The 12,163-nt window shown below is 42.3% G+C and overlaps 1 protein-coding gene across 12 annotated transcripts in view; it reads left to right on the top strand.

Moving 5' to 3' along the window:
• The window catches only part of map2 (microtubule-associated protein 2), a 103,293-nt gene extending 91,743 nt beyond the window's left edge, over positions 1–11,550 (top strand). For 7 of the 12 annotated variants that reach the window (XM_066688650.1, XM_066688655.1, XM_066688659.1 and 4 more), the window contains 4 exons: positions 3,316–3,408; positions 4,899–4,980; positions 6,437–6,549; positions 6,963–11,550. In XM_066688650.1, coding sequence (XP_066544747.1) covers positions 3,316–3,408; positions 4,899–4,980; positions 6,437–6,549; positions 6,963–7,178 — 504 coding nt within the window. In that variant the 3' untranslated portion in view covers positions 7,179–11,550. The other 5 variants (XM_066688661.1, XM_066688652.1, XM_066688657.1 and 2 more) reach the window with 3 other exon arrangements.
• Positions 11,551–12,163: the final 613 nt, after the last annotated feature.

The raw sequence follows: 12,163 nt of genomic DNA, 5'->3' as shown, positions 1-12,163 counted from the left end.
CCACTATAATTACACTATGGGAGGAACAGAACTAGAGGAAGTAACGCATGAGAAAGACCTAGGAGTCTATGTGGACTCCTCACTTTCTCCATCCAAACAATGTGGGGAAGCAAAAAAAAAGGCAAACACGATGCTAGGGTATATTGTCAAAAGTGTAGAACTGAGAACAAGGGCAGTGATGTTCAGACTGTACAATGCACTAGTTGGAGCTCATCTGGATACTGTGGACAGTTCTGGGCTCCACACTTCAAGAAAGATATCGCTGCTCTAGAGGCAGTTCAGAGGAGAGCAACCAGACTTATTCCAGGTCTGAAGGGAATGTCCTACTGAGAGACTGAGGAACTGAACCTCTTCACCCTGGAACAGAGGAGACTACGTGGGGACTTGATCCAAGTCTTCAAAATCATGAAAGGCATCAACCGAAACAGACTGGATAGGATCCTTGGATCACTTAGTTATTAATGGACACCAAACGAGCACAATGGGGCGAATGGCCTCCTCTCGATTGGACACTTTCTCATGTTCTAATAAATTGCTTCCTGAACAGGATTTAAAATGTATGCATAGATTGATTTATCTGCAGAGTTTTTAAATATCGCCTGTGATGTCACCATAACCAATGAAGAGTCTGGTTGGCTGAGTGATATGCTTCTGAAAACAAAATTGGCCTAGTTGGTAAACAAGCTTTCAGCAGCTGATTTTCCTGTGACGCTGTGTGTGACTGTGCAAGTGTGTAATGATCCATCCGTGTGTCCTGTGTCCTGTTTCATCCCCAGACCTTTCTTCGTTCTGTTTTCCCCAGAATCGCAGATGTCTTGGTCGTGTGTTTGTCTCTCCTGTGCCCAGTGTCCTGTCTGTGGATTTGTTGTTCGGTGTGCAGTGTTACGTTGCTGTGTTCCTTAACATTCCTAGATGGGTGCTGGTCAACACACAGGGTTTCTGCTCTGGCGAAATCATCATGAGTACACAGTTAACAAGGGATTTTATCTTGTGTTTTATAATGGAAAAGCATCTATGTGCAATCTTTAACACATTAATTTGGTTATAGTTTCTGCATTTGCTCCTGCCTACCTCTATATGTGAACATGCTGCTGTGTGATTTGTTAGATGCAGATTGATGTGCTTGTTTCTAATGGACACTAGAGATGCAGTGTGTCCTTGGTGCAGTGTTCGCTTTCATCTGCAGTTTCCATTTAATCACAGTTTACCTTCGGTTTGACTGTAGAAGAAAGGAAAGAATGGTTCACAGGGTATTAGACAAGCTCTGCGCTCACTTGCTCTTGGTATTAATGGCTCCTGCAGTCTTACAAGGGCCTCCATCTCCATCACACTGCAGCTCTGCCTCGGCAGGACAGCAGTGTTCACTGCAAAGGAAGACTCAGACAAAGTGACCACTGCAGCTGCATGACAGCAGAGCCATGCCACACGTGTGCCCCCGGTGGCACTGCGTTGGCCCACATCACAAAATACACAAGCTGAAGCAGATCAGGGCCGTCTTAGATCTATTGTTCCTCTTGCATGAGTAGAAATGGTTTGTAGTTGACCCTTCACAGTGAGTTTAGTGTCCCCCCACCTCACCCTACAGCCTCCCCACCGTCTATCTAGCACTTTCTGATGACATTGACACGATGCTGGCGGACTTTGAGGGGTTGCTTCATTAGTTGTGAGTTCTTTAATATCTGGTCCAGCAGCACCTGCACCAGTTATTCACTGTCACTTTTCAACCAATCCAATTTCCCTTTATCCTTCCTCTGAAACCGTGTGCTGCAATCCAGCCCCTCTGAGCTCTGTCCCAGTCGGAGCTCTGTCTGGGGCACTAACGGACATCTCCATTGAATCGGCATCTGCATTCTAGCAGCACAGAAGATGAGTATTCAAAAACAACTGAAGTGAGCCTGTGAACACAGCACCCCAACACACTTGCATGCACACATGGATTTATATTATTATTATTAAAGAGATATATATTTCTGTATTTTTCTAGATTCAAATTTTAAACAAGAAGCTGGACTTCAGCCACGTTCAGTCTAAGTGTGGATCCAAGGATAACCTGAAGCACACGCCTCGTGGGGGCAATGTATGTACCGCTCTCTCGCTCCCTCAGGATTAACCCTCTCATTCCCACATAGAGAGATCCTGGAGGCTTCTGGCCAGCTGGTCTTCGATTCTATAGCATTCAAATCCTACACAGCCCTTAGTTCACCGTCGGGAGGATGTGATCTAAGGAGTAAAGAAATGCCTTTGAGCTTATGGATCATATAATGACAGCCGTCTGGGGAGGGGACTCTGAAATGAGTCCCCAGTGATTCAGTGTGCGTGCTGATGTTGCACCACGGTTCTCCTGTGTGTAGTGCTGCCCGTTGTGGACACGAGCTCATTTCCGTCACGTAACCCCTCTGTGAAAGCAGTGGAGCGTGTAAACCTGCGGATCAGGAGGCCGGTCTTTTGGCATAGTGGGTTTATCTCTGCTGGGTGGAGCTGTGTGTTGCGGCTCGCCCAGCTGCGTTGGTGCTGATTGATTCCCAAGCGAGGGGCTCCGACCTGAATACACTACACTGAAGGAGGGAGATGGTTCGTGTGATATAATGCAAACCACTGTAAACGTATGCCATGACCGTGCAGCTGTGCATCCTGCCACCAGCTCCATTATATCATTCTGCAGTCTTAGGTAACTCTGGCTTCTTATCAAATGAAATGATACATAACTGTGAGAGAAACAAACATAAGCCTCTGTTTCTGGCTGTCGTTCAGACCAGTTGCTCGGTGGCTGAGGGGGCTCTGCTCTCTTTATAGATCATTTTCCTTTCTTCTGTCCTTCTTTTCTCCACGGTGATACCTATATTGGGAGTGTGTGTGTGTGTGTGTGTGTGTGTGTGTGTGAGAGAGAAATGTTTTGCTGATGTTTAAATTGCCTGTTCAATCAAGCTGCTTTGTTTTCCTACAGCTGCTGTGGCGCCCATACCATTGCGATTCAGAAGGAAGCTTTAAATTATCTCATTTGGCACTAAACTGTTTTGTGTACCTGTTAGAGCCCATAGCGCACAGCCCACACAGATCACACCCATAGAAAGAACATGGAGACAGGAACTGCTTTAATTGGCACGATTACCCTCCTTCCATACACCAGTTGTGAAGCCACGACGGCAGCTATTACACACAGATAGTTAGTTGCATTCCTTCCGTCCCCAATGATTCTTACACACATTTAGTTAAAATGAGACGTTTCTGTGCCTTTCTACCTACATATATTTGAAATGCATAAACTAAAAATGATGTTGTGGAATTCAGTTTGGATTAAGTGCCTGTCATTTTCAGGTTTTCATACCAAGTGTTAAACTCGATTTTAGCCACGTTCAGTCTAAGTGTGGCTCCCTGGACAAAAGACATTATTCTGCACCAGGTGGAAGCGTGAGTTGTTTTACTTTTAAAATCACTGTTGTTATTCTTTACTTCATGCACTGTTGATTTCAATGGAGGGATGGTCAAACCCATCACAATGTGCCCAGTGACATTTGAGGATGCATTTAAAACTGGGTCTGTGTTTTGTTTGGTGAAGAAAGGTAGAACGGACAGATTGTGTTGTGTGTGTTTATTTGAACAAAGAAAGAAAAGAGGCTCTGAGATGCATGTAGCACAGTCTCCCACACACATGAATTATCATTTATTATCCTTCTATTTTTTATAATTACAATGGTAAGATTAAACTTTAGTCTGCCCTTTGATTTCACTTATATATAAAGCTGTATAAACACTTACTTACATAAAGAACACCTTATTCTTCCATAGTCAAGTCTCCCATAATGTTTTTGCTTTTGAAATGAGTAATTATTTCTGAAGGTAAGTAGAGATCAATTCCCAGGAATGCCTTGCAAACAACTGTTGGCATCAAATAAATCCTAGATAAAAGTAATGCGTTCCTCAACTAAAAATAAATCAAACCTAAAGCATGTAGACCGTGTTGATCCATTTGTTTTAATGCTTTATAATTAGACTTGCTCCTTTGGGCCTTGTACAATAATGTACAATAATAAAATCACATTTTCTTTTTGACAAATTGTTCTAAAATTGAATACCATTCAACACATCTGACCACATAACCATTTACATTTTGTTTCACATGTTCTCACAGATAAAAACAATACTGTAATATTTAATTCCAATTAAATACATTTAGAAAATGCAAAAATAGTCACTCTTTATCTAATTGATCAGTGCAAGAGACCAATCAAATACATTTATGTGCATTTGGCAGATAATCTCAATAGCAACACTGCAATAAACAGCAGTTAACTTAAAAACAACAAACCTCTCGAGGTGTTATGATCATTTCAACACTTCTAAAAAATATATAATTACTGAAAAGGGGCAAGGCTGTTTATAAGGAATCACAATGTGTTATTTATGTTCTTATTTTGCTCATGTTGTAATGCTTGCTTTTCCATTCACTTCCAAAGTTATCCTGTTTCATATTCCTTATATCTTAGGTTGAACTGATGTTTTTTACATCTGTACAAACTCTATTTCAGCATTAGACACTTTTACCTTGACCTAGACTATTATGTTTTCTATTAAGACATAGACTTAAGACTTCTATTAAGCTTTCATTCTATATGGCTATTTTTATTAAATTAGAGACATTCCTTAAAATCTGTAATCTCTCGTGTTTATTAGCCTGTACAGTCAGTAAGACACCTGTCATCAGCTGTATATTGTAATTAGACCAGGCAGTATCGACTGAAAGGTCACATGAGACAAGAGTACTGTGAGTAAGGGAAGCGTAAGGCTGACCCACAGATACAAACGATCTGAGATCCCAGTGTTAGAGCAGCCTTCTGTTCCCACAGGCTTCAATGCGAGACTGTTGTCAGACTTTGGAAAACATCTCTTTCTGTTCACAGGTGCAAATTCAGACCAAGAAGATTGACCTGAGTCACGTGACCTCGAAATGTGGATCCCTGGCCAACATCCGCCACAAGCCAGGTAATGCTTCACATGTGGGAGAAATAAGAGATGGAGCGTTACATGCTAAACGTGACATTTTCTTCCTTGGTGCTGTTTTGGATTCACTTTAACTGCATTGTTTTTCATTTTACAATGGCACTTAGGTATTAGTTAGGGATATACTTCTATTGCTACTCAACACGTGTCCTAAAAATAGAGCACACCCTTCCAGTGTGCCTGGGTGTCAGTGAGAGCTCACTGCTGAAAAAGAAAGTTAGGGACTAGAAAACGCCCCTCTCTCTCCCTTAGCGGCGTGTTACCTGAGCATGAAGACAGAATGCAAACCTGCCCCTGTCCTGCCTCCCTCCATCCTCTCTCGCCTCTCCTCTCCTGCCCAGCAGCTCCCTGTTCAGTCAGCTGTAGTGGGGGTCTCTCAAACTGCCGATCTGCTCAAACTCTGGGATTGTGTGAAGCTCCTGAAAAGTTTCAAATCCATTAGCGCCATCTGTTGCCCTACATCAATAGTATTTATTTATGTCCATTTCCCTCCTCTGATATTACTGTTGCATGTTTTACATAGTTTCTTATTTTTACACATTATGACATCATCATCTCTCTTAGCATAACTTTTTCCTAATTGTAATAATTTTACTGTGTCTTAAAAAAAGCTGAGAAATTATTTAATTTTTAAAATATTTTTAGAAGTTACAAGATATACAAGAAAGCACATAAAAGCTGCAGAGCTAGGTTACACAACAATTCCCAGCAGTTGAAGACAATATATATATGAAACAGGCAGTGGAGGACTCGGGCCGTGCTGGTTTGGCAAACCAGTGATTTAATTAACAAAACGGCAGACGGGCGACGGCAGAGAGGAGCCGGACGCATCCTCCCCACAGGGAGTCCGACAGTACGAAACTAACACCGGAATGGCAGACGGAAGTAAAGCAGGGGCTTCGGCGGTGCTCTGGGGCAGCGCAGCCTGCGGTTCGACTGGCAGAGAGTCGTCGTTGATGTGGGGGGGCGCGGTCTGTGATGTAACCCTGCTACAATGCGCCGGTGCTCTTCATCTGACGCGTTGTCCATTGCCAGGGTAACGGGGAGCCCCAGGAGGTGGTACCAGAGTGTCCCACAGCCCTGGTAGTGGTAGTAGTGCTGTTCGTCTGGTGCTCCTGAGGAAGACCCCGGGGGGGTTGGCATGGGCTAACCTGTATACATCTGAGACAATAACAGATGACAAAATAAACAGCCCCTGCTATAGTCCGCACGGCTTCAGAAGCGAACAGCACTGTCCTGCCCTACTGCCCAGACTGCATGCTGCCCGCTGTGTACCCCCCTCCATCAAGTATGATATGCATGAGACAACCACCCCCCTCTCAGGGACACGATGCATGAGACCAGCTCCCCCCCGCTGAGCCTCTGTGTGCCCCTGCCCTGCCCTGTCCTGTCCTGTCCTCTGCACGGCGCTGACGCTGCCCTGTCCCCGTCTCGCCAGGTGGTGGACACGTGAGGATCGAAAGCGTGAAGCTGGATTTCAAGGACAAGGCCCAGGCCAAGGTCGGCTCCTTGGACAACGCCCACCACGTGCCCGGGGGGGGCCATATCCAGGTGAGTTTCAGTTTGATTGAACTGTGCCCTTCTCTGGACATTGTCTCGGGACACTGTGTTGATCATAGTTGGCTGTTATATGATAAGTGTGTATATAAAAAAGTCGTGAGGGTTAGTAACAGACCTGCTAGTGCAGAACGAGTCACCAGCTCTGGGAATCGTTTGTGAGGAGAAGCGTAGGGGGCACACATCGACCGGCTGTGATTGGCTCTGTTCGAGAGTGTGTGCCACCATTGCACAGTGGGTCAGGGTAATAACAAACACATTTTTTAGGTCACAGTGGTATAACATGTTTCTAATTTTCTCTGCAGTAATACAACCATGTTTTCTCCGTGTTAACTGTGGGAGTCCTTCATGTTACAGAAGCCTCTCCCCAGGCAGAGTTTGAACTGATCGCTCCCCTACCCTCCTAGATTGAGAGCCACAAGCTGCTGTTCCGGGAGACAGCGCGGGCTCGGGTGGACCACGGGGCGGAGATCGTCACGCAGTCTCCGGGCATGTCTGGCACCGCCTCACCGCACCGCCTCAGCAACGTGTCGTCGTCCGGCAGCATCAACCTGCTGGAGTCGCCGCAGCTGGCCACCCTGGCGGAGGACGTCACGGCCGCTCTGGCCAAGCAGGGCTTGTGAGCGCCCGTCCGTCCTCCCGTCTGTCCAGCCATGGCCCCCGTCCGTCCGTCCCGCTGTCCCGCGTGTCACAATTTCCAGCAGCAGCGAGTTCTCAATGTCATTCCTTCTCCATGGCACGGCATGGCGCTGTCTGGGTGCCGGCTAGTAATAAGAGTGGCGCCCAAAACCATTCCTTTAACAATCGAAATAATTCGCAAAGAAAAAAAAGTCAGACAAATGGCCACCTCCTGCAACTTTAGTGACTGTGTTCTAGGAAAAAAGATTTTGTTGCATTTGGTTTTTGTTTGTTCATATCAAAGGAGGCACTTTGTGTTGTTACTTTTGTGTTTTCATTTTGTTTGATTGGTTTGAAGCAATGTTAACATCCCATGCAGCAAATGTCGGTCGGCTCTCTGTGCACGGACTCCACACGCCTGCATCATAGCCAGCCCATCATAGTCCAAGCAACAGCGCTCTACACACATATATATATGTATGTATGTATGTATATGTGTATCTATATATATGTGTGTGTGTGTGTGTGTGTATTTGCATATACGCCAGGTTATGTCAGCAACATCTCTGCAATCAATTAAAAAAGGGATTACACCTCAAGTAACTTATGAATCGCATTATTTCAAGAATTTGATTACACTATGATGAGCATGTATCAATTCTAGCGCAAAAAATAGGTTATTTTCTATTTAAAAAATAATTTTAGTAAGTTATTTACTGAATTATTGGATAAAAACGTAATTTTTTGTAGATATTAGTGATTATTTTTCACTTGGTGATGGTTCCAGGTGGCTGTACTTTTGCCTGGCATTGCGAGTGGGTCCATATTTAAATTGTCTCACAGCAAGGTGGTCGAACGTTGGATTTACAGCAGAGCTGTATCGTAAACCATGGGGCTCCTTGACAACGTCATCAGTGTTATTTGCGTTTGATTTTCGTGGACTGTATGATCCCCTGGGATCCCAAGATCAGCAGACACTGAGGCTATGACATACAGAGACTCGTGTTAATGCACAGCCAGCAGGTCTCGATAGTTAGGATTAGATTTCTCCAGGTGAGCTGAGTGTCATCCTGCCAGCGCTGTGAAATATCCCAGTATAACCGTCTGGCCACTGAGGCTTCAGTGACATCAGAACGGACATCCTGTAAATAACAATGAAAGTGAAGGGACTGGAATGCATTCATTGCATTCACTTTCACACTCAAAGTACAATATATATCTACTTTATGATATCTGCATTTAGACCCATGGTTTTATCTAATTATAATTTGTAATGGACCTTGGATAGCTGTGGGCTTGCAGTCATTTGAAGAATCATCTTATTGAAGGTATTACTTAAGATTATTCAATTTAGGGAGCAGCTATTTTGAACACAAATTGTGTTCTGGACCTGTATCTGTTCAACTTACCTTAGGAAACTAGATTTTTGTGTAAAAATATATATATATAAAGGAGAATCACACTCATCTCTCACCTGTTTGATAAAGTGTTCTAGTATATTTTTCTCTGTCACCATTTGTGGTATTCCTTACAAGATCCCTAACGTATGTTAAGCTTCTCCTTGCAGTATTGTGTTTCCTGCACCCTGCCGTGTAAATGTTTTGAAAAGGTTGTTATGTAGATGTATGCAGTTCAACCCTGTTTAAATACTACTAATAATAAAATGCTCTTAAAGAAGAAAATATTACATACAAAATAGCATGAAGTGCTTTCTGTAACATCCAAAAGCAGTGACCCGACTTTTAGTGCCAGATGTTTGTGTGATGCTAGCTAAACAAACTGTTGGATAGTAATGAAGGAGTACGGAGTTGAAATTGTGTGTGTGAAGTTGAGATGAGGTTCAGCGGTCGGTGCAGGATTTCTAGGAGACTCTGGTGAATCTGTTGCAGCAGGGCTGTTGGGAACCATGGGGCCGTCATGCCAGTGCTTTGCTGAAGTCGAACATTGAGACTGTGAGGATTGTGGCCCGTTTACACACAGATGCTAGCTTAGTGCTGCAGTGTATGGGATGCAGATCTTTGAAAGGGTTTTTCTACAGCATAAATCCTCAACTGCCTACAAAAAGGTTCGTCTAAAAGAAGGAAAGCCGCCTCTTAAGATTTTCTCACACACTTACACACGTCAGTTTCACCAGAGCATCATGACAGCATCTCTAGGGTTTACGTAGATGAGATAAAATGACATTAATCCGTTCCAGCAAGAAGAATGTGAGGAGTGGATGACTGGGCTGGATTTTCAAGGTAAATGTTCATATATACAGAAAGTGTTTTGCCTCCTTTCATCATTTTATTTCTTGCCATTTTAGATCTGTGTCACTGGTTGACACTTGTATAATGAAGACTGCTTTTTTACGAAGGTAGGGAAGGACCTCTGGTTCTCCCAAGTTTAACAAGAAAGATGTCGTTGTTCAAATATGTCCTTGGTCGACACAATCAGCGCCACCCTCGGCTCATCTAGCAACTCTGTCGTGTGCTTTTGCAAACTAGCTGCAGTGTACTTGCCATGATGATAAATGGTCGTGCTGTTTCTGTGTGTTGTCTTAACAGAATACTAAAGGGTTAAGAATGAAAACATTACATTTCAAGCTATTATACTCAAATACTGGTGTGTGCTCATTTTGAACTGCTGTTATTGCAATAGATTAGTGGCTTGGGATTCGAAGCCTTGCAGTTGCCTGTGAAGTGTGTTATGTGTTTTAAATATATATTTTCTGGAAAACTGGCGTATGTGTTAGTTTACAGCAGCCACACAAATAGGATGCCTGGAAGACTGATATTTAAAGCAGTGTAAGGTAAACATATATAAATATACATGGAAATGGAACTCAGTTCTACTGAGAGTAGTGATGTGTTTTGTTGAAACTGGATTGAAATGAAAGAAATAATGTTTTTCAGTAATTGTGTGATTGAATTCATCTTATTTATTTTTCTCAACCTGACTGAACATAAAATGTTCAGGTACTGTATACTGCCCTACTATGTTTCTGATTTGCTTTCTTGCTGTGCTGTAATGCTAGGCAATTGTTTTAACTGTATCGCATGTCCTCGGTGAAATCAGTGGCCCGTTTTATTATACAACAGGTTACAATATCACAATATTACAAGTTATTACAGGTCAAAGGTAATTCTGTGGAAGCATTACATTACAAATGCATAAGGGCTTTTCATTAGTATAATAAATAGTTTTCTAACGCAGCCTAATAAAGCACCAGAACACCTTAATGATTTGAGCAAATGGTACATCTTTCATTTTGTTTTTAAGAATTTGTACTTTTCGTCTGCTTTTTTAGGAAATGTTAAAGTAATTATTAACCTTTGCTGAAAGATTACATGACATACTGAAAGCACCTTAGCTCCACACCATAAGCTGTCCACCAACACCTGTTTGCACATGGTTCCTCGTCTATATCTGCTATCATATCTGTGTCTGTTTGCATTTTCTCCTCAACGTCCATGTAAAGGCTGGTAGATGTTTGGTGTAATTGTTACCTCATCAAATACCTTTTAAATCACCAAATCATAGATGCTCTCGTAGAAGTAAATATGCCAGTTTGCAAACTCATGCAACCTTTTTCTGATGTGGAAACTGCAATAACTGCACTGGAACCATCGATTTGAACACATTGCTTGTAACACAGTTATGGCAAAGGTTGCAATCACAGTCTCCTCATTGTTGCAGCACAGCAAGAACAATTAAGAAAAAAGTAATTCTGTTGATTATACAAATGTTTGTGTGTGTGTGTACAAAACAGTTACTATTTTCTAAATGAAGATGGAACAGTGGAATAAAATCCCAAAACAGCATGTGACCAATGTCTGTATATCAAAGAGAATAAAGCAGTTCATTGATTTTGTTTGGTAATCAACACATTTTAAGACCAGGTGTCCACATGCTTCATTACAGATTTTCATTTGGAGGTGTTCGACTTGAGCAAAGCAGGAATTTCTATCTCTGGCAGCATGGATCAGTGAAGCTTGTTCAGTCTGATGAAATCTCCGTAGGATGTTCACTTTGGTCTTACAGAGGAAAAGTGCTTTGGGCAGTTTCTCCCATGTCTTTGTGTCCTGTGTCCTTAGCTGCAAAAGGTAAAACCATTGTACTGCCAGACTAGGAATATGTTTTTGTTATATCAGACAACCTGCTACAGCTGTCAAGTGGGCCCCTGTGAACAGACTCCCACCTGCAGAAAGCACAGGATCTTATTGGGCTTACAGGTGTCTCAGCAAGAGTCCCTCTTTTCTGGAGGTTTCTTAGGGACGGCAAGGAATTTTCTGATGGGCTGGTGGTAGCTAGTTCTTTTGCAATCCAATTTGCACTTGTATTTGTTGCTGTATAGTGATTGTTTTGCAAAAATAAAAATGCTTCTCATGTACCGCGTATGGCTTGTCTTTCCCTTTCTTCATTTTACTTCCAGGTTCAGTGTCTTGATAGAAAAGTTACAGTTGGATCAACACTGAGAAAAACCAGAACACTTTTGAGGATGTTTGATCGGAACACAAGGAACGCAGTGTGACCGCCAGACGCCACACATTTTGACTGTTCATTGAATCGAGAGACTAGGTTATTAATATAGAAGTCCTTTATGTGGTTAAATAATAGTAAATGTATATTTCAAATGGTTGGAAATCCTGAAAGGTGGTTGGTTCATTGATAATTTTAATACACAATATTTCCCCTTTTTATTATTTATTTGCTGGTTATTCTTCTCCTGTGAGGATCACTCATCAACCAAAGCACACACTGGTCTTACTTATCTAACTAAACAAGATTGAGTTTGATTAATGAAAGGAAGACAGGATAGTAAATAAACCAGTCATGCTTGGCATTATTATTATTATTATTATTATTATTATTATTATTATTATTATTATAGGGATGACTTAGAAAGACAGGATAAGGAATGATAGTTGTTGTGTAACCAGGGTCAGATGTTGTCAGTCATAGACAAAAAAATATGATTTCTTAAAAATATACAATTTATTGATTGTCG

Source organism: Amia ocellicauda, chromosome 16 (genome assembly GCF_036373705.1).
Source record: "Amia ocellicauda isolate fAmiCal2 chromosome 16, fAmiCal2.hap1, whole genome shotgun sequence".
Taxonomy (NCBI): Eukaryota; Metazoa; Chordata; class Actinopteri; order Amiiformes; family Amiidae; genus Amia; species Amia ocellicauda.
The sequence above is the reverse complement of the archived record's forward strand: the minus strand, read 5'-3'. Positions and strand labels throughout refer to the sequence as shown.